At 45.9% G+C, this 21,273-nt stretch overlaps 1 protein-coding gene across 1 annotated transcript in view; it reads left to right on the forward strand.

Annotated features, from left to right (window-relative positions):
* The window catches only part of LOC118360485 (E3 ubiquitin-protein ligase UBR4), a 178,395-nt gene that overhangs the window by 98,352 nt on the left and 58,770 nt on the right, over nucleotides 1-21,273 (forward strand). Inside the window, 11 exon segments of the mRNA XM_052484171.1 lie at nucleotides 542-716; nucleotides 4,220-4,351; nucleotides 5,762-5,883; nucleotides 6,084-6,195; nucleotides 9,925-10,055; nucleotides 13,870-14,047; nucleotides 14,604-14,708; nucleotides 15,315-15,452; nucleotides 16,930-17,098; nucleotides 20,383-20,479; nucleotides 21,014-21,121. Coding sequence (XP_052340131.1) covers nucleotides 542-716; nucleotides 4,220-4,351; nucleotides 5,762-5,883; nucleotides 6,084-6,195; nucleotides 9,925-10,055; nucleotides 13,870-14,047; nucleotides 14,604-14,708; nucleotides 15,315-15,452; nucleotides 16,930-17,098; nucleotides 20,383-20,479; nucleotides 21,014-21,121 — 1,467 coding nt within the window.

Below are 21,273 nucleotides of genomic sequence, written 5' to 3' on the forward strand. Positions count from 1 at the left end.
GTCTCTCCCCTAGGACCAGTCCCACTCACCTCTCTCTCTCCTGTGACATGTCTCTCCCCTAGGACCAGTCCCACTCACCTCTCTCTCTCCCGTGACATGTCTCTCCCCTAGGACCAGTCCCACTCACCTCTCTCTCTCCTGTGACATGTCTCCCCTAGGACCAGTCCCACTCAGACCTCTCTCCTGTGACATGTCTCTCCCTAGGACCAGTCCCACTCACCCCTCTCTCTCCTGTGACATGTCTCTCCCCTAGGACCAGTCCCACTCACCCCTCTCTCTCCTGTGACATGTCTCTCCCCTAGGACCAGTCCCACTCACCTCTCTCTCTCCTGTGACATGTCTCTCCCCTAGGACCAGTCCCACTCACCTCTCTCTCTCCTGTGACATGTCTCTCCCCTAGGACCAGTCCCACTCACCTCTCTCTCTCCTGTGACATGTCTCTCCCCTAGGACCAGTCCCACTCACCTCTCTCTCCTGTGACATGTCTCTCCCCTAGGACCAGTCCCACTCACCTCTCTCCTGTGACATGTCTCTCCCCTAGGACCAGTCCCTGTTGAGCAACGCGGTGCAGTGTCTGAACAGCTGTAGTCGTGACAGCAGAGACCTGGACCCTGAGTTGTTCCAGCGACTGGTGATCACGGCACGCTGCATCGCCATCATGAGACCCAGTAACCTGGTGCACTTCACTGAGACCAAACCTTCTAGTGTTGATACAGGTAACAACCTATTGACTGAACCTTCTAGTGTTGATACAGGTAACAACCTATTGACTGAGACCAAACCTTCTAGTGTTGATACAGGTAGCAACCTATTGACTGAACCTTCTAGTGTTGGTACAGGTAACAACCTATTGACTGAACCTTCTAGTGTTGATGCAGGTAACAACCTATTGACTGAGACCAAACCTTCTAGTGTTGATACAGGTAACAACCTATTGACTGAGACCAAACCTTCTAGTGTTGATACAGGTAACAACCTATTAACTGAACCTTCTAGTGTTGATGCAGGTAACAACCTATTGACTGAACCTTCTAGTGTTGATGCAGGTAACAACCTATTGACTGAACCTTCTAGTGTTGATGCAGGTAACAACCTATTGACTGAGACCAAACCTTCTAGTGTTGATACAGGTAACAACCTATTGACTGAACCTTCTAGTGTTGATACAGGTAACAACCTATTGACTGAGACCAAACCTTCTAGTGTTGATACAGGTAGCAACCTATTGACTGAACCTTCTAGTGTTGGTACAGGTAACAACCTATTGACTGAACCTTCTAGTGTTGATACAGGTAACAACCTATTGACTGAACCTTCTAGTGTTGATACAGGTAACAACGTATTGACTGAACCTTCTAGTATTGATACAGGTAACAACCTATTGACTGAGACCAAACCTTCTAGTGTTGATACAGGTAACAACCTATTGACTGAACCTTCTAGTGTTGATACAGGTAACATCCTATTGACTGAACCTTCTAGTATTGATGCAGGTAACAACCTATTGACTGAACCTTCTAGTGTTGATACAGGTAACAACCTATTGACTGAACCTTCTAGTGTTGATACAGGTAACAACCTATTGACTGAACCTTCTAGTATTGATGCAGGTAACAACCTATTGACTGAACCTTCTAGTGTTGATACAGGTAACAACCTATTAACTGAACCTTCTAGTGTTGATGCAGGTAACAACCTATTGACTGAACCTTCTAGTGTTGATGCAGGTAACAACCTATTGACTGAACCTTCTAGTGTTGATACAGGTAACAACCTATTGACTGAACCTTCTAGTGTTGATACAGGTAACAACCTATTGACTGAACCTTCTAGTATTGATGCAGGTAACAACCTATTGACTGAGACCAAACCTTCTAGTGTTGATACAGGTAACAACCTATTGACTGAACCTTCTAGTGTTGATACAGGTAACAACGTATTGACTGAACCTTCTAGTATTGATACAGGTAACAACCTATTGACTGAGACCAAACCTTCTAGTGTTGATACAGGTAACAACCTATTGACTGAACCTTCTAGTGTTGATACAGGTAACATCCTATTGACTGAACCTTCTAGTATTGATGCAGGTAACATCCTATTGACTGAACCTTCTAGTGTTGATGCAGGTAACAACCTATTGACTGAACCTTCTAGTGTTGATGCAGGTAACAACCTATTGACTGAGACCAAACCTTCTAGTGTTGATGCAGGTAACAACCTATTGACTGAACCTTCTAGTGTTGATACAGGTAACAACCTATTGACTGAACCTTCTAGTGTTGATACAGGTAACAACCTATTGACTGAACCTTCTAGTGTTGATACAGGTAACAACCTATTGACTGAACCTTCTAGTATTGATGCAGGTAACAACCTATTGACTGAGACCAAACCTTCTAGTGTTGATACAGGTAACAACCTATTAACTGAACCTTCTAGTGTTGATGCAGGTAACAACCTATTGACTGAACCTTCTAGTATTGATGCAGGTAACAACCTATTGACTGAACCTTCTAGTGTTGATGCAGGTAACAACCTATTGACTGAACCTTCTAGTGTTGATACAGGTAACAACCTATTGACTGAACCTTCTAGTGTTGATACAGGTAACAACCTATTGACTGAACCTTCTAGTATTGATGCAGGTAACAACCTATTGACTGAGACCAAACCTTCTAGTGTTGATACAGGTAACAACCTATTGACTGAGACCAAACCTTCTAGTGTTGATACAGGTAACAACCTATTGACTGAACCTTCTAGTATTGATACAGGTAACAACCTATTGACCAAACCTTCTAGTGTTGATACAGGTAACAACCTATTGACCAAACCTTCTAGTGTTGATACATGTAACAACCTATTGACTGAACCTTCTAGTGTTGATACAGGTAACAACCTATTGACCAAACCTTCTAGTGTTGATACAGGTAACAACCTATTGACTGACCCTTCTAGTGTTGATACAGGTAACAACCTATTGACTGAACCTTCTAGTATTGATACAGGTAACAACCTATTGACCAAACCTTCTAGTGTTGATACAGGTAACAACCTATTGACTGAACCTTCTAGTGTTGATACAGGTAACAACCTATTGACTGACCCTTCTAGTGTTGATACAGGTAACAACCTATTGACTGAACCTTCTAGTATTGATGCAGGTAACAACCTATTGACTGAACCTTCTAGTGTTGATACAGGTAACAACCTATTAACTGAACCTTCTAGTATTGATACAGGTAACAACCTATTGACTGAGACCAAACCTTCTAGTGTTGATACAGGTAACAACCTATTGACTGAGACCAAACCTTCTAGTGTTGATACAGGTAACAACCTATTGACTGAACCTTCTAGTATTGATACAGGTAACAACCTATTGACCAAACCTTCTAGTGTTGATACAGGTAACAACCTATTGACTGAACCTTCTAGTGTTGATACAGGTAACAACCTATTGACCGAACCTTCTAGTGTTGATACAGGTAACAACCTATTGACTGAACCTTCTAGTATTGATACAGGTAACAACCTATTGACTGAACCTTCTAGTATTGATACAGGTAACAACCTATTGACCGAACCTTCTAGTGTTGATACAGGTAACAACCTATTGACTGAACCTTCTAGTATTGATACAGGTAACAACCTATTGACCGAACCTTCTAGTGTTGATACAGGTAACAACCTATTGACTGAACCTTCTAGTGTTGATACAGGTAACAACCTATTGACCAAACCTTCTAGTGTTGATACAGGTAACAACCTATTGACTGAACCTTCTAGTATTGATACAGGTAACAACCTATTGACCAAACCTTCTAGTGTTGATACAGGTAACAACCTATTGACCGAACCTTCTAGTGTTGATACAGGTAACAACCTATTGACTGAACCTTCTAGTGTTGATACAGGTAACAACCTATTGACCAAACCTTCTAGTGTTGATACAGGTAACAACCTATTGACTGAACCTTCTAGTGTTGATACAGGTAACAACCTATTGACTGAACCTTCTAGTGTTGATACAGGTAACAACCTATTGACCAAACCTTCTAGTGTTGATACAGGTAACAACCTATTGACTGAACCTTCTAGTGTTGATACAGGTAACAACCTATTGACTGAGACCAAACCTTCTAGTGTTGATACAGGTAACAACCTATTGACTGAGACCAAATATTGACATTTGTTTGTTTGTTTGTTTGTTCAGAGATGACTGAGGAGGGCCAGAAACAGATGGACAGTGAGGGATGTAACTTCATCATGCAGCTGGTCAATAACTTCTGGAAGCTCCATGCCCTCAAACCAAAGAACGCTTTCCTGGCCCCTGCCTGTCTGCCAGGTAAACTCACATTGTCTTACCTGGCCCCTCCTGTCTGCCAGGTAAACTCACATTGTCTTACCTGGCTCCTGCCTGTCTGCCAGGTAAACTCACATTGTCTTACCTGGCTCCTGCCTGTCTGCCAGGTAAACTCACATTGTCTTTCCTGGCTCCTGCCTGTCTGCCAGGTAAACTCACATTGTCTTACCTGGCTCCTGCCTGTCTGCCAGGTAAACTCACATTGTCTTTCCTGGCCCCTGCCTGTCTGCCAGGTAAACTCACATTGTCTGTCCTGGCCCCTACCTGTCTGCCAGGTAAACTCACGTTGTCTTACCTGGCCCCTCCTGCCTGTCTGCCAGGTAAACTCACATTGTCTTACCTGGCCCCTCCCTGCCTGTCTGCCAGGTAAACTCACATTGTCTTACCTGGCTCCTGCCTGTCTGACCAGGTAAACTCACATTGTCTTACCTGGCCCCTCCCTGCCTGTCTGCCAGGTAAACTCACATTGTCTACCTGGCCCCTACCTGGCCCCTACCTGTCTTTCCTGGCCCCTGCCTGTCTGCCAGGTAAACTCACATTGTCTTTCCTGGCCCCTCCCTGCCTGTCTGCCAGGTAAACTCACATTGTCTTACCTGGCCCCTGCCTGTCTGACCAGGTAAACTCACATTGTCTTTCCTGGCCCCTACCTGTCTGCCAGGTAAACTCACATTGTCTTTCCTGGCTCCTGCCTGTCTGCCAGGTAAACTCACATTGTCTTTCCTGGCCCCTGCCTGTCTGCCAGGTAAACTCACATTGTCTTTCCTGGCCCCTACCTGTCTGCCAGGTAAACTCACATTGTCTTTCCTGGCCCCTACCTGTCTGACCAGGTAAACTCACATTGTCTTTCCTGGCCCCTGCCTGTCTGACCAGGTAAACTCACATTGTCTTTCCTGGCCCCTACCTGTCTGACCAGGTAAACTCACATTGTCTTTCCTGGCCCCTACCTGTCTGACCAGGTAAACTCACATTGTCTTTCCTGGCTCCTGCCTGTCTGACCAGGTAAACTCACGTTGTCTTACCTGGCCCCTACCTGTCTGACCAGGTAAACTCACGTTGTCTTACCTGGCCCCTACCTGTCTGACCAGGTAAACTCACATTGTCTTTCCTGGCCCCTACCTGTCTGACCAGGATAGCTCACATCGTCTCATAGCTGGGTAGTGTTCAGTTTGGTGATATATATTTTCAAACCAACATTTTTGTTTTACCTTTTTTTTTGGGGGGACCCACGGCATGTTCTACTTAAACTTTTTAAATCTGCTGTACACATGTTTTTTTTTTAAATAAAATATATATAAATAAATATTTATTTATTTATTTATATATAAAATTTAAAAAATGGTGATGTTTGTTTAGACTAATTATATGAATCGATCGATTGTTGTCCCTCTCCAGGTCTGACCCACATTGAAGCTACAGTGAACGCATTGGTGGACATCATCCATGGGTTCTGTACCTGTGAGCTGGACTACATTAACGTGGCCTCCAAGATCTACATGCAGATGCTCCTGTGTCCCGTACGTTCCTCAGTTACGCTTTAGACATAGACCTGTGGAAAATATATTTGCAATAGTCATTTTTTGTGCTGTGTTGATCCTGGATCGGCATTTTTCGCTGTGTTCAAACTTGTTTCGTTACCTAAATAGCACTTACATGATGTAAAAAGTGTATTATAAAATACATTTTAAGTGATTTTGATTCTGTTTTTGTATTCCAGGACACGTCTGTTAGCTTCGCCTGTAAGCAGGCCCTGATCCGAGTACTCCGACCCAGGAACAAACGGCGTCACGTGACTCTTCCTTCTCCCCCTCGCTCCAACACACCCATGGGTATGTATCTTCTACCCCTGAAATCAGACCAGGGCTTTCAAACCAGGGCTTTCAGACCAGGGCTTTCAGACCAGGGCTTTCAAACCCTGTTTTCCTGGAGAGCAATCTTCCTGAAAGGTTTTCACTCGAATCCCATTTCGTAACTAATCTGATTCAGTTTATCAACCCAGCTAATAATTAGAATCAGGTGCGTTGGATTAGGGTTAGAATGACAACCTAGAGGACGGGAGCTCGACAGGAACAGGGTTAGAATGACAACCTAGAGGACGGGAGCTCGACAGGAACAGGGTTAGAATGACAACCTAGAGGACGGGAGCTCTCCAGGAACAGGGTTAGAATGACAACCTAGAGGACGGGAGCTCTCCAGGAACAGGGTTAGAATGAAACCCAGAGGACGGGAGCTCGACAGGAACAGGGTTAGAATGAAAACCTAGAGGACGGGAGCTCGACAGGAACAGGGTTAGAATGAAAACCTAGAGGACGGGAGCTCGACAGGAACAGGGTTGAATGAAAACCTAGAGGACGGGAGCTCGACAGGAACAGGGTTAGAATGAAAACCTAGAGGACGGGAGCTCGACAGGAACAGGGTTTGAATGAAAACCTAGAGGACGGGAGCTCGACAGGAACAGGGTTTGAATGAAAACCCAGAGGACGGGAGCTCGACAGGAACAGGGTTAGAATGAAAACCTAGAGGACGGGAGCTCGACAGGAACAGGGTTAGAATGAAAACCCAGGGACGGGAGCTCGACAGGAACAGGGTTAGAATGAAAACCTAGAGGACGGGAGCTCGACAGGAACAGGGTTAGAATGAAAACCCAGAGGACGGGAGCTCGACAGGAACAGGGTTAGAATGACAACCTAGAGGACGGGAGCTCTCCAGGAACAGGGTTAGAATGACAACCTAGAGGACGGGAGCTCGACAGGAACAGGGTTAGATGAAAACCCAGAACAGTATAAAAACAAACAGGAACAGATATTTTTGTTTACTTTTCAGTTCTTCTAATTTTAGAATAAACCGTCCTCTACTATTAAGCTCTTAAAGAGTTAGGAACAGGGTTAGAATGAAAACCCAGAGGATCGATGCTGAGCTCTCCAGGAACAGGGTTAGAATGAAAACCTAGAGGACGGGGGAGCTCGACAGGAACAGGGTTAGAATGAAACCCAGAGGACGGTGAGCTCGACAGGGGGAACAGGGTTAGAATGACAACCCAGAGGATGGTGGCTCGACAGGAACAGGGTTAGAATGAAAACCCAGATACACAGCTCGACAGGAACAGGGTTAGAATGACACACCCAGAGGATCTAGTGGAGCTCATACACAGGAACAGGGTTAGAATGACAACCTCAGACACGTGTCCAGCTCATACACAGGAACAGGGTTAGAATGACAACCCAGAGGACGGGAGCTCGACAGGAACAGGGTTAGAATGTCCACTCCTCAAAACCTAGAGGTCCACTCCTCATACACACAGGAACAGGGTTAGAATGAAAACCAGAGGACCAGGGAGCTCATACACAGGAACAGGGTTTGAATGAAAACCTAGAGTAATCTAGTGTCCACTCCTCATACAGACAGGAACAGGGTTAGAATGAAAACCTAGAGGATCTAGTGTCCAGCTCATACACAGGAACAGGGTTAGAATGAAAACACAGAGGACAGTGAGCTCGACAGGAACAGGGTTAGAATGAAAACCCAGAGGATCCAGTGGAGCTCATACACAGGAACAGGGTTAGAATGAAAACCCAGAGGACAGTGGAGCTCACACAGGAACAGGGTTAGAATGAAAACCCAGTGTCCACGGGAGCTCACAGGAACAGGGTCCAGAATGAAAACCCAGAGGACGTGGAGCTCGACAGGAACAGGGTTAGAATGAAAACCTAGAGGACTAGGGAGCTCGACAGGAACAGGGTTAGAATGAAAACCCAGAGGACTGTAGGAGTGTCGACAGGAACAGGGTTAGAATGACAACCCAGAGGACGGTCCAGCTCGACAGGAACAGGGTTAGAATGACATACCCAGAGGACTAGTGGAGCTCGACAGGAACAGGGTTAGAATGACAACCCAGAGGATCTAGGGAGCTCGACAGGAACAGGGTTAGAATGACAACCCAGAGGACTAGGGAGCTCGACAGGAACAGGGTTAGAATGACAACCCAGAGGACGGGAGCTCGACAGGAACAGGGTTAGAATGAAAACCTAGTAGGACTAGTGGAGCTCGACAGGAACAGGGTTAGAATGAAAACCCAGAGGACGGGAGCTCGACAGGAACAGGGTTTGAATGAAAACCTAGAGGACGGGAGCTCATACACAGGAACAGGGTTAGAATGAAAACACTGTAGAGGATCCAGTGTCCAGCTCATCCAGGAACAGGGTTAGAATGAAAACCCAGACACTGTAGGTGCTCTCCAGGAACAGGGTTAGAATGAAAACCCAGAGGACCAGTGTCCACTCGACAGGAACAGGGTTAGAATGAAAACCCAGAGGACGGGAGCTCTCCAGGAACAGGGTTAGAATGAAAACCTAGAGGACGGGAGCTCGACAGGAACAGGGTTAGAATGACAACCCAGAGGACGGGAGCTCGACAGGAACAGGGTTAGAATGACAACCCAGAGGACGGGAGCTCGACAGGAACAGGGTTAGAATGACAACCCAGAGGACGGGAGCTCGACAGGAACAGGGTTAGAATGACAACCCAGAGGACGGGAGCTCGACAGGAACAGGGTTAGAATGACAACCCAGAGGACGGGAGCTCGACAGGAACAGGGTTAGAATGACAACCCAGAGGACGGGAGCTCGACAGGAACAGGGTTAGAATGAAAACCTAGAGGACGGGAGCTCGACAGGAACAGGGTTAGAATGAAAACCCAGAGGACGGGAGCTCGACAGGAACAGGGTTTGAATGAAAACCTAGAGGACGGGAGCTCGACAGGAACAGGGTTAGAATGAAAACCTAGAGGACGGGAGCTCTCCAGGAACAGGGTTAGAATGAAAACCCAGAGGACGGGAGCTCGACAGGAACAGGGTTAGAATGAAAACCCAGAATCGGGAGCTCGACACACTCTAGGAACAGGGTTTGAATGAAAACCCAGAGGACGGGAGCTCGACAGGAACAGGGTTTGAATGAAAACCTAGAGGACAGTGGAGCTCGACAGGAACAGGGTTAGAATGAAAACCCAGGGACACACTCGACAGGAACAGGGTTAGAATGAAAACCCAGTGGGACGGGAGCTCGACAGGAACAGGGTTAGAATGAAAACCTAGAGGACGGGAGCTCGACAGGAACAGGGTTAGAATGAAAACCCACTCTAGGACTAGGGGAGCTCGACAGGAACAGGGTTAGAATGAAAACCCAGGGGACGGGAGCTCGACAGGAACAGGGTTAGAATGAAAACCCAGGGGACGGGAGCTCGACAGGAACAGGGTTAGAATGAAAACCTAGAGGACGGGAGCTCGACAGGAACAGGGTTAGAATGAAAACCTAGAGGACGGGAGCTCGACAGGAACAGGGTTAGATGGCTTTTAAGTTAATTTCAGAACAGTATAAAAACAAATTAAAAAACAGATATTTTTGTTTACTTTTCAGTTCTTCTATATTTTAGAATAGTTTTTCAACGTCCTCTACTCTATTAATCTCTTAAAGAGTTAGGAGTAAAGGCTTAGACAAATCAGAAACCACTAAATGATTTCATCGATGCTGAGTGTTCTCCTTTCTCCCTCCTCCTCCTCCAGGAGACAAAGACGATGATGATGAGGATGATGTTGATGACAAGATGCAGCCGTCGGGGCTGACGGGAGGAGAGGGGGGCAGGCAGGAGAGTCAGGAGCAGGGTGAGGTCGACCATGGCGACTTTGAGATGGTGGTGAGTCTCTTTGAGATGGTGGTGAGTCTGGTCCAATCGCTAGTGTCCACTCCTCCTCACCCACTCCTCATACACACTGTAGTAATCTAGTGTCCACTCCTCATACACACTGTAGTAATCTAGTGTCCACTCCTCATACACACTGTAGTAATCTAGTGTCCACTCCTCATACACACTGTAGTAATCTAGTGTCCACTCCTCATACACACTCTAGTAATCTAGTGTCCACTCCTCATACACACTCTAGTAATCTAGTGTCCACTCCTCATACACACTGTAGTAATCTAGTGTCCACTCCTCATACACACTGTAGTAATCTAGTGTCCACTCCTCATACACACTGTAGTAATCTAGTGTCCACTCCTCATACACACTGTAGTAATCTAGTGTCCACTCCTCATACACACTCTAGTAATCTAGTGTCCACTCCTCATACACACTCTAGTAATCTAGTGTCCACTCCTCATACACACTCTAGTAATCTAGTGTCCACTCCTCATACACACTCTAGTAATCTAGTGTCCACTCCTCATACACACTCTAGTAATCTAGTGTCCACTCCTCATACACACTCTAGTAATCTAGTGTCCACTCCTCATACACACTCTAGTAATCTAGTGTCCACTCCTCATACACACTGTAGTAATCTAGTGTCCACTCCTCATACACACTGTAGTAATCTAGTGTCCACTCCTCATACACACTGTAGTAATCTAGTGTCCACTCCTCATACACACTGTAGTAATCTAGTGTCCACTCCTCATACACACTGTAGTAATCTAGTGTCCACTCCTCATACACACTATAGTAATCTAGTGTCCACTCCTCATACACACTGTAGTAATCTAGTGTCCACTCCTCATACACACTCCTCATACACACTGTAGTAATCTAGTGTCCACTCCTCATACACACTCTAGTAATCTAGTGTCCACTCCTCATACACACTCTAGTAATCTAGTGTCCACTCCTCATACACACTGTAGTAATCTAGTGTCCACTCCTCATACACACTGTAGTAATCTAGTGTCCACTCCTCATACACACTGTAGTAATCTAGTGTCCACTCCTCATACACACTGTAGTAATCTAGTGTCCACTCCTCATACACACTAGTGTCCTCATACACACTGTAGTAATCTAGTGTCCACTCCCTCATACACACTCCTCATACACACTGTAGTAATCTAGTGTCCACTCCTCATACACACTATAGTAATCTAGTGTCCACTCCTCATACACACTATAGTAATCTAGTGTCCACTCCTCATACACACTCTAGTAATCTAGTGTCCACTCCTCATACACACTCTAGTAATCTAGTGTCCACTCCTCATACACACTCTAGTAATCTAGTGTCCACTCCTCATACACACTGTAGTAATCTAGTGTCCACTCCTCATACACACTGTAGTAATCTAGTGTCCACTCCTCATACACACTGTAGTAATCTAGTGTCCACTCCTCATACACACTGTAGTAATCTAGTGTCCACTCCTCATACACACTATAGTAATCTAGTGTCCACTCCTCATACACACTGTAGTAATCTAGTGTCCACTCCTCATACACACTGTAGTAATCTAGTGTCCACTCCTCATACACACTATAGTAATCTAGTGTCCACTCCTCATACACACTATAGTAATCTAGTGTCCACTCCTCATACACACTCTAGTAATCTAGTGTCCACTCCTCATACACACTCCTAGTAACAGTGTAGTAACTCTAGTGTCCACTCCTCATACACACTAGTAATCTAGTGTCCTCATACACACTGTAGTAATCTAGTGTCCACTCCTCATACACACTCTAGTAATCTAGTGTCCACTCCTCATACACACTCTAGTAATCTAGTGTCCACTCCTCATACACACTCTAGTAATCTAGTGTCCACTCCTCATACACACTATAGTAATCTAGTGTCCACTCCTCATACACACTCTAGTAATCTAGTGTCCACTCCTCATACACACTATAGTAATCTAGTGTCCACTCCTCATACACACTGTAGTAATCTAGTGTCCACTCCTCATACACTCATAGTGTCCACACTGTAGTAATCTAGTGTCCACTCCTCATACACACTGTAGTAATCTAGTGTCCACTCCTCATACACACTGTAGTAATCTAGTGTCCACTCCTCATACACACTGTAGTAATCTAGTGTCCACTCCTCATACACACTGTAGTAATCTAGTGTCCACTCCTCATACACACTCTAGTAATCTAGTGTCCACTCCTCATACACACTGTAGTAATCTAGTGTCCACTCCTCATACACACTCTAGTAATCTAGTGTCCACTCCTCATACACACTATAGTAATCTAGTGTCCACTCCTCATACACACTATAGTAATCTAGTGTCCACTCCTCATACACACTAGTAATCTAGTGTCCACTCCTCATACACACTGTAGTAATCTAGTGTCCACTCCTCATACACACTATAGTAATCTAGTGTCCACTCCTCATACACACTATAGTACTCCTCATACACACTGTAGTAATCTAGTGTCCACTCCTCATACACACTGTAGTAATCTAGTGTCCACTCCTCATACACACTGTAGTAATCTAGTGTCCACTCCTCATACACACTATAGTAATCTAGTGTCCACTCCTCATACACACTGTAGTAATCTAGTGTCCACTCCTCATACACACTGTAGTAATCTAGTGTCCACTCCTCATACACACTCTAGTAATCTAGTGTCCACTCCTCATACACACTCTAGTAATCTAGTGTCCACTCCTCATACACACTCTAGTAATCTAGTGTCCACTCCTCATACACACTGTAATAATCTAGTGTCCACTCCTCATACACACTCTAGTAATCTAGTGTCCACTACACACCTCATCCACACTGTAGTAATCTAGTGTCCACTCCTCATACACACTACACACTAGTAATCTAGTGTCCACTCCTCATACACACTCTAGTAATCTAGTGTCCACTCCTCATACACACTGTAGTAATCTAGTGTCCACTCCTCATACACACTGTAGTAATCTAGTGTCCACTCCTCATACACACTATAGTAATCTAGTGTCCACTCCTCATACACACTATAGTAATCTAGTGTCCACTCCTCATACACACTAGTAATCTAGTGTCCACTCCTCATACACACTGTAGTAATCTAGTGTCCACTCCTCATACACACTATAGTAATCTAGTGTCCACTCCTCATACACACTCTAGTAATCTAGTGTCCACTCCTCATACACACTCTAGTAATCTAGTGTCCACTCCTCATACACACTCTAGTAATCTAGTGTCCACTCCTCATACACACTGTAGTAATCTAGTGTCCACTCCTCATACACACTGTAGTAATCTAGTGTCCACTCCTCATACTCAATCTCACATGCACAAACAGGAGTCAAGTCGCATTACCACGGTAACATCCCGCCCTTAAAGGGGCAGGTGAACAGTTTTGTCTGTGTAATATTTTTGTTAAAAGGCTCCGGTCGCAGAAGAATGTGATTTTAAATTATTTGTCACATTTACAAATAATATATGTATTGTTTTAGAAACATGAAAAACTAATTTGTTGTTGTTTGTTTTTGTTGATATAATTTTAGTGGCTGGTAAATAACCAAATCTGATTGGCTGGTCGAGTTTTAAATCTACCGGCCACAGTGGCAGTTGGCCCAAAAAAAACATTTTTATGCCCTGCAAATAGCCATATAAACACACACCAAAATACTGTCCATGATGGAAAAAAAAATGTCAAACGTTTATCTGTCGTTTCGATCGTGTTTTGCTTATTGTCTGTTGTGTCTGGTCTGTGTCTCTCTATCCAGTCTGAGTCCATGGTTCTGGAGACGGCGGAGAATGTGAACAATGGAAACCCATCTCCCCTGGAGGCTCTTCTGGCCGGGGCCGAGGGCTTCCCCCCGATGCTGGACATCCCCCCAGACGCGGACGACGAGACCATGGTGGAGCTGGCCATCGCACTGAGTCTCCAGCAGGACCAGCAAGGTCCATACTCACTAATACAACACCATCGTGAGAGTCATACACTTGAATATTCATATTTTAGATTTACATATTGTGCTACTTAATCTTTTTTTTTTTTCAATAATCTTTTGCCTGGAAAGAAAGTAACATGTTCTACTGATTTTGTTTCTGTAGCCTTGCTTGACATGATAGCATAGTTGGCTAATGCTAGCATGACCTTTTTAGAGTCTGGATCAGTAAACCACTGTCTGTGTTTGAGTTCAGGTTTGACAACACTGTTGCAGCTATAATATTCTGGGCTCTAGCAGCCAGTTCCCTGGACCTCCCGGTCTCTAGGTCTGTCAGGTCAGACTCACTGTAGCAGTGAACTGTGAAGGTTTAGCTGTGTGCCCTGGACCTCCCGGTCTCTAGGTCTGTCAGGTCAGACTCACTGTAGCAGTGAACTGTGAAGGTTTAGCTGTGTGCCCTGGACCTCCCGGTCTCTAGGTCTGTCAGGTCAGACTCACTGTAGCAGTGAACTGTGAAGGTTTAGCTGTGTTGATAATGACCTTGTTGGTGGTGTTATATGTTGATCCAGGCAGCAGCAGCAGTGCCCTCGGTCTCCAGTCTCTCGGTCTGTCAGGTCAGGCTCCCAGCTCTTCTTCTCTAGACGCAGGCACCCTGTCAGACACCACCGCATCAGGTAACGAAGCTCATTCTACACACGGGACTCCTGCCATCTTTTAAATCTGTTTAAAAACGCCAATCTCAAGGGGACGGTATTAAGCCCCGTTTGGTTCTTCATTGAAAGTGTCTTGTAGTTCAAGACTAAGATTGTTCTGTGTTTGGGCAGCTGGACTCAGTTTTCTATTCCATTAACAAAAAAGCAGAATAGGGGAGGGAGGGTGTTTTTCCTGTAACAGCTGTGCTTATGCTTCTAGAGGAGGGAGGGTATTTTTCCTGTAACAGCTGTGCTTATGCTTCTAGAGGAGGGAGGGTGTTTTTCCTGTAACAGCTGTGCTTATGCTTCTAGAGGAGGGAGGGTGTTTTTCCTGTAACAGCTGTGCTTATGCTTCTAGAGGAGGGAGGGTGTTTTTCCTGTAACAGCTGTGCTTATGCTTCTAGAGGAGGGAGGGTATTTTTCCTGTAACAGCTGTGCTTATGCTTCTAGAGGAGGGAGGGTATTTTTCCTGTAACAGCTGTGCTTATGCTTCTAGAGGAGGGAGGGTATTTTTCCTGTAACAGCTGTGCTTATGCTTCTAGAGGAGGGAGGGTATTTTTCCTGTAACAGCTGTGGTTATGCTTACAGCCCCAGCATCAGACGACGAGGGGAGTACAGCCGCCACGGACGGTTCTACGCTACGGACCTCTCCGGCCGAGCACGGGGGCAGCGTGGGGTCAGAGAGCGGGGGGTCTGCCATCGACTCAGTGGCAGGAGAACACAGTGGTGAGTTGACACACAGAGGAAACTGTGATGCCCTTTTCAAATGACCTTCCTGGTTTCCTTGGCAGTTATGATTTAGACTTTTTTTTTTAAATTTACCTTTATTTAACCAGGAAAGTCAGTTAAGAACAAATTCTTATTTTCAATGACGGCCTGGGACAGTGGGTTAACTGCCTGTTCAGGGGCGGACAGATTTGTACCTGGTCTAGGAACTGTGGGTTAACTTGCAACCTGTTACTAAACCAGAATGACCAGATTTGTACCTTGCCAGCTCTACACTCTAACCACTGCCACCCTACCTCCTCAACACTCTAACCACTAGGCTACCTGCCACCTCTACACTCTAACCACTAGGCCACCCTGCCACCTCTACACTCTAACCACTAGGCCACCTGCCACCTCTACACTCTAACCACTAGGCTACCTGCCACCTCTACACTCTAACCACTAGGCCACCCTACCGCCTCTACACTCTAACCACTAGGCCACCCTACCACCTCTACACTCTAACCACTAGGCCACCTGCCACCTCTACACTCTAACCACTAGGCTACCTACCACCTCTACACTCTAACCACTAGGCCACCCTGCCGCCCTACACTCTAACCACTAGGCCACCCTGCCGCCCCACATGACCATGGTGGACCCTGCCGTCTACATCTGTAACCAATCAGTAATTATTTCAAGGAAAGGAGGCAGGAAGGATGTACTTTTAAGCCAAGGCCACCCTGCCGAATCACAACTAACCACTAGTCCACCCCTAAACCCCTATGTCCACTAGGCCACCCTGCCGCTCTAGGTCTGTTAACCAATGGCTACCTACCACCTCTACACTCTAACCACTAGGCCACCCTACCAGTCTACACTCTAACCACTGAGGGCCACCCTGCCGACCTCTACAGCTCTAACCACTAGGGGCATCACCACCTCCTCAGCCCACCAGGAGGGAGATGGATCGGACGGAGACTCAACCAGAGGGGGACCATCCCACACTCAACCACTAGGCCAGCCACCTCTACACTCTAACCACTGGCTACCTTTGCCTCTACATTCTAACCACTATGGCTACCTGCCACCTTACCCTGTTCTGAACCACTAGGCCACCCTGCCACCTCTACACTCTAACCACTAGGCTACCCTGCCACCTCTACACTCTAACCACTAGACTACCTTCCACCCCTACACTCTAACCACTAGACTACCTGCCACCTCTACACTCTAACCACTAGACTACCTGCCACCTCTACACTCTAACCACTAGGCCACCCTGCCGCCCCATGACATGGTGGAACTGTTGTGTTCATCTGTCTAATCAGTCATTATTTCAAGGAAAGGAGGCAGGAAGGATGTACTTTTTAAGCCAAATCGAATCACAACTAATCCCTAGTCCTGTACCCACTAAACCCCTAGGTCCCCTTGGCACTTGGCGGAGGTCTGTTTTCCTAATGTTCGTCCTCTTTCCTTGTCTCTCTCTCTCTAGTGTCGGGCCGCAGCAGTGCATACGGGGACACGACCGTTGAGGGCCACCCAGCAGGACCAGGTAGTGTGAGCTCCAGCACAGGGGCCATCAGCACCACCACAGCCCAGCAGGAGGGAGATGGATCGGACGGAGACGCAGAGACAGAGGGGGACATCCACACCAGCAACAGGTCAGGTACCACCAAGGCACTGTGGTGGTTTGATTCTACATTGATTCTACATATGGTATGGACTTTCCCCTGTTTTGAACTTTGACCTGTTTGCAGTGTTGGTCCTTTGAAAACGGTGAGATTTTTAAAAAATGTTTTAAATTAATTAAATTGTATTTATTTTTTTTACCTTTATTTAACCAGGCAAGTCAGTTAAGAACAAATTCTTATTTTCAATGACGGCCTGGGAACAGTGGGTTAACTACCTGTTCAGGGGCAGAACAACAGATTAGTACCTTGTCAGCTCGGGGGTTTGAACTTGCAACCTTCCGGTTACTAGTCCAACGCTCTAACCACTAGGCTACCCTGCCGCCTCTACACTCTAACCACTAGGCTACCCTGCCGCCCCTACACTCTAACCACTAGGCTACCCTGCCACCCCTACACTCTAACCACTAGGCCACCCTGCCACCTCTACACTCTAACCACTAGGCTACCCTGCCACCTCTACACTCTAACCACTAGGCTACCTACCACCTCTACACTCTAACCACTAGGCTACCCTGCCGCCTCTACACTCTAACCACTAGGCTACCCTGCCACCTCTACACTCTAACCACTAGGCTACCCTGCCCCCTCTACACTCTAACCACTAGGCTACCCTGCCGCCTCTACACTCTAACCACTAGGCTACCCTGCCACCTCTACACTCTAACCACTAGGCTACCTGCCGCCTCTACACTCTAACCACTAGGCTACCCTGCCGCCCCGTGATTTGACATCACTTCTCACGGAAAGAAGAATCTCCAAGGAGATTTTTTGATTGTGTATCTGATATCTGAACCAGTCAAACGTTTTAGAACGACGACTCATTCAAGGGTTTTTCTTTGTTTTTTACTATTTTCTACATTGTAGAATAATAGTGAAGACATCAAACCCATGAAATAACATATATATGGAATCATAGATTGTTCAAAGTAGCAACCCTTTTTCCTTGACATCTTTGCACACACTTGACATTCTCTCAACCAGCTTCACCTGGAATGCTTTTCCAACTATCTTGAAGGAGTTCCCACATATGCTGCGCACTTGTTGACTGCTTTTGACTGCTTCCTTCACTCTCTCTGCGGTCCAACTCATCCCAAACCACCTCAATTTGGTTGAGGTCAGGTGACTGTGGAGGCCAGGTCATCTGATGCAGCACTCCATCACTCTCCTTCTAGGTCAAATAGCCTTTACACAGCCTGGAGGTGCGTTTGAATCATTGTTCTGTTGAAAAACAAATGATAGTCCCACTAAGCCCAAACCAGATGCGATGGCATATCACTGCAGAATGCTGTTAAGCTGGTTAAGTGCCTTGAATTAAGTGCCTTGAATATAAATCACAAACTGTGTCACTAGCAAAGCACCCCCAAACCATCACACCTCCTCCTCCATGCTTCACGGTGTGAACCACACATACGGAGATCATCCGTTCACCTGCGTCTCACAAAGAAACGGAGGTTGAAACCAAAAATCTCAAAGTTGGACTCATCAGACCGAAGGATAGATTTCAAATCAAATTGTATTAGTCACATGCGCCGAATACAACAGGTAACTTACAGTGAAATGCTTCCTTACGAGCCCCTAACCAACAATGCCGTTTAAAAAACTACACATAAGAAATAAAAGTCAAAGGTAATTAAAGAGCAGCAGTAAAATAACAATAGTGAGACTATATACAGGGGGTACCGGTGCAGAGTCAATGTGGAGGCTATATACAGGGGGTACTGGTACAGAGTCAATGTGGAGACTATATACAGGGGGTACTGGTACAGAGTCAATGTGGAGGCTATATACAGGGGGTACTGGTACAGAGTCAATGTGGAGGCTATATACAGGGATTACTGGTACAGAGTCAATGTGGATGCTATATACAGGGGGTACTGGTACAGAGTCAATGTGGAGGCTATATACAGGGGGTACTGGTACAGAGTCAATGTGGAGGCTATATACAGGGGGTACTGGTACAGAGTCAATGTGGATGCTATATACAGGGGGTACTGGTACAGAGTCAATGTGGATGCTATATACAGGGGGTACTGGTACAGAGTCAATGTGGAGGCTATATACAGGGGGTACTGGTACAGAGTCAATGTGGAGGCTATATACAGGGGGTACTGGTACAGAGTCAATGTGGAGGCTATATACAGGGGGTACTGGTACAGAGTCAATGTGGAGGCTATATACAGGGGGTACTGGTACAGAGTCAATGTGGAGGCTATATCCAGGGGGTACTGGTACCGAGTCAATGTGGAGGCTATATACAGGGAGTACTGGTACCGAGTCAATATGGAGGCTATATACAGGGAGTACCGGTACAGAGAAAACAGTCTTTGACTAGGGTGTCCGGAGTCTTTGACCATTTTTAGGGCCTTCCTCTGACACCGCCTGGTGTAGAGGTCCTGGATGGCAGGAAGCTTGGCCCCAGTGATGTACTGGGCCGTTCTCACTACTCTCTGTAGTGCCTTGCGGTCGGAGGCCGAGCAGTTGCCATACCAGGCAGTGATGCAACCAGTCAGGATGCTCTCGATGGTGCAGCTGTAGAACCTTTTGAGGATCTTGCCAAATATTTTCAGTCTAAGGGGGAATAGGTTTTGTTGTGCCCTCTTCCTGACTGTCTTGGTGTGTTTGGACCATGTTAGTTTGTTGGCGATGTGGACGCCAAGGAACTTGAAGCTCTCAAGCTGCTCCACTGCAGCCCCGTCGATGTGAATGGGGGCGTTTTCGGTCCTCCTTTTCCTGTAGTCCACAATCATCTCCTTTGTCTTGATCACGTTGAGGGAGAGGTCTTTTACCAAATAGGCCTATCTTCTGTATACCACCCAACCTTATCACAACACAATTAACAAACACATGAATTTGTGGTATTTCTTTTCTTCTTAACTTTTAACAAGACACACCTGTTAATTGAAATGTACTCCAGGTGACTACGTCATTAAGCTGGTTGAGAGAATGCCAAGTATGTGCAAAGCTGTCAAGGTAAATGGTGGCTACTTTGAAGAATCTCATCAAATATATTTTGATTTGTTTAACAGTTTTTTTTTTTGGTTACCACATGATTCCATATGTGTTATTTCATAGTTTTGATGTCTTCACTTTTATTCTACAACGTAGGGGGGGGGAGTCCAAAATAAAGAAAAGCCCTCGAATGAGTTAGGTGTGTCCAAAACTTTAGACTGCTACTGTGTACATCTAACCACGCCTGTTGTCTCTATGGCAACCGTGTGCTTTGTGTTCTGACGTTCTTGTTGTATCTGTTCCAGACTCCACACAGTGCGTCTGATGCTGCTGGAGCGACTCCTACAGCACCTGCCCCAGCTGGACAGTGTAGGAGGAGTCCACGCTATCCCTTACATGCAGGTACTAGCCCGTTACTGTCGTGCTGGCCTTTCATCCACTCAAACTTGTCTGTCTTTGCTGACAATGATTTTGCAGATACAAGGTTGTTTGGGAGGATTTTGGAACGATCGTGATATGTTCTTTTTATAAATATATATATATTTTTTTTACACTTCCCTTTAGATGAATGTACTGATTGGGATGCTTGTGTCATAAATGGCACCCTGGTCTAAAGTAGTGCACTATATAGGACATAGGACTCTGGTCTAAAGTAGTGCACTATATAGGACATAGGGCTCTGGTCTAAAGTAGTGCACTATATAGGACATAGTGCACTATATAGGGAATAGGGCTCTGGTCTAAAGTAGTGCACTATATAGGGAATAGGGCTCTGGTCTAAAGTAGTGTACTATATAGGGAATAGGGCTCTGGTCTAAAGTAGCGCACTATATAGGGAATAGGGAGCCTTTTGGGACCTGGTCTAAAGTACCCCCCATAGGGTCTTTCAGGATATAGAGCATTCTGCTAAATGACTGAAATGTCAATCTAATGCAGGTGGTCCTGATGCTGACCTCTGACCTGGATGGAGAAGATGACAAGGACAAGGGAGCTCTGGACGACCTGCTGGCTCTACTCATCGCCGAGCTGGGCATGCACAAGAAGGTGTGTGTGTGTGTGTGTGTGTGTGTGTGTGTGTGTGTGTGTGTGTGTGTGTGTCGCCGTCGTATCTTTTCCCTGGTTCCTCTCAAAGCACATTGGAGCTTTGAGAGGAAATGGGTCAACAAGGATGCAGAAGAAAGGAATTGACGGCGAAT

The sequence above is a fragment of the Oncorhynchus keta genome, chromosome 28, assembly GCF_023373465.1.
Source record: "Oncorhynchus keta strain PuntledgeMale-10-30-2019 chromosome 28, Oket_V2, whole genome shotgun sequence".
Lineage (NCBI taxonomy): Eukaryota > Metazoa > Chordata > Actinopteri > Salmoniformes > Salmonidae > Oncorhynchus > Oncorhynchus keta.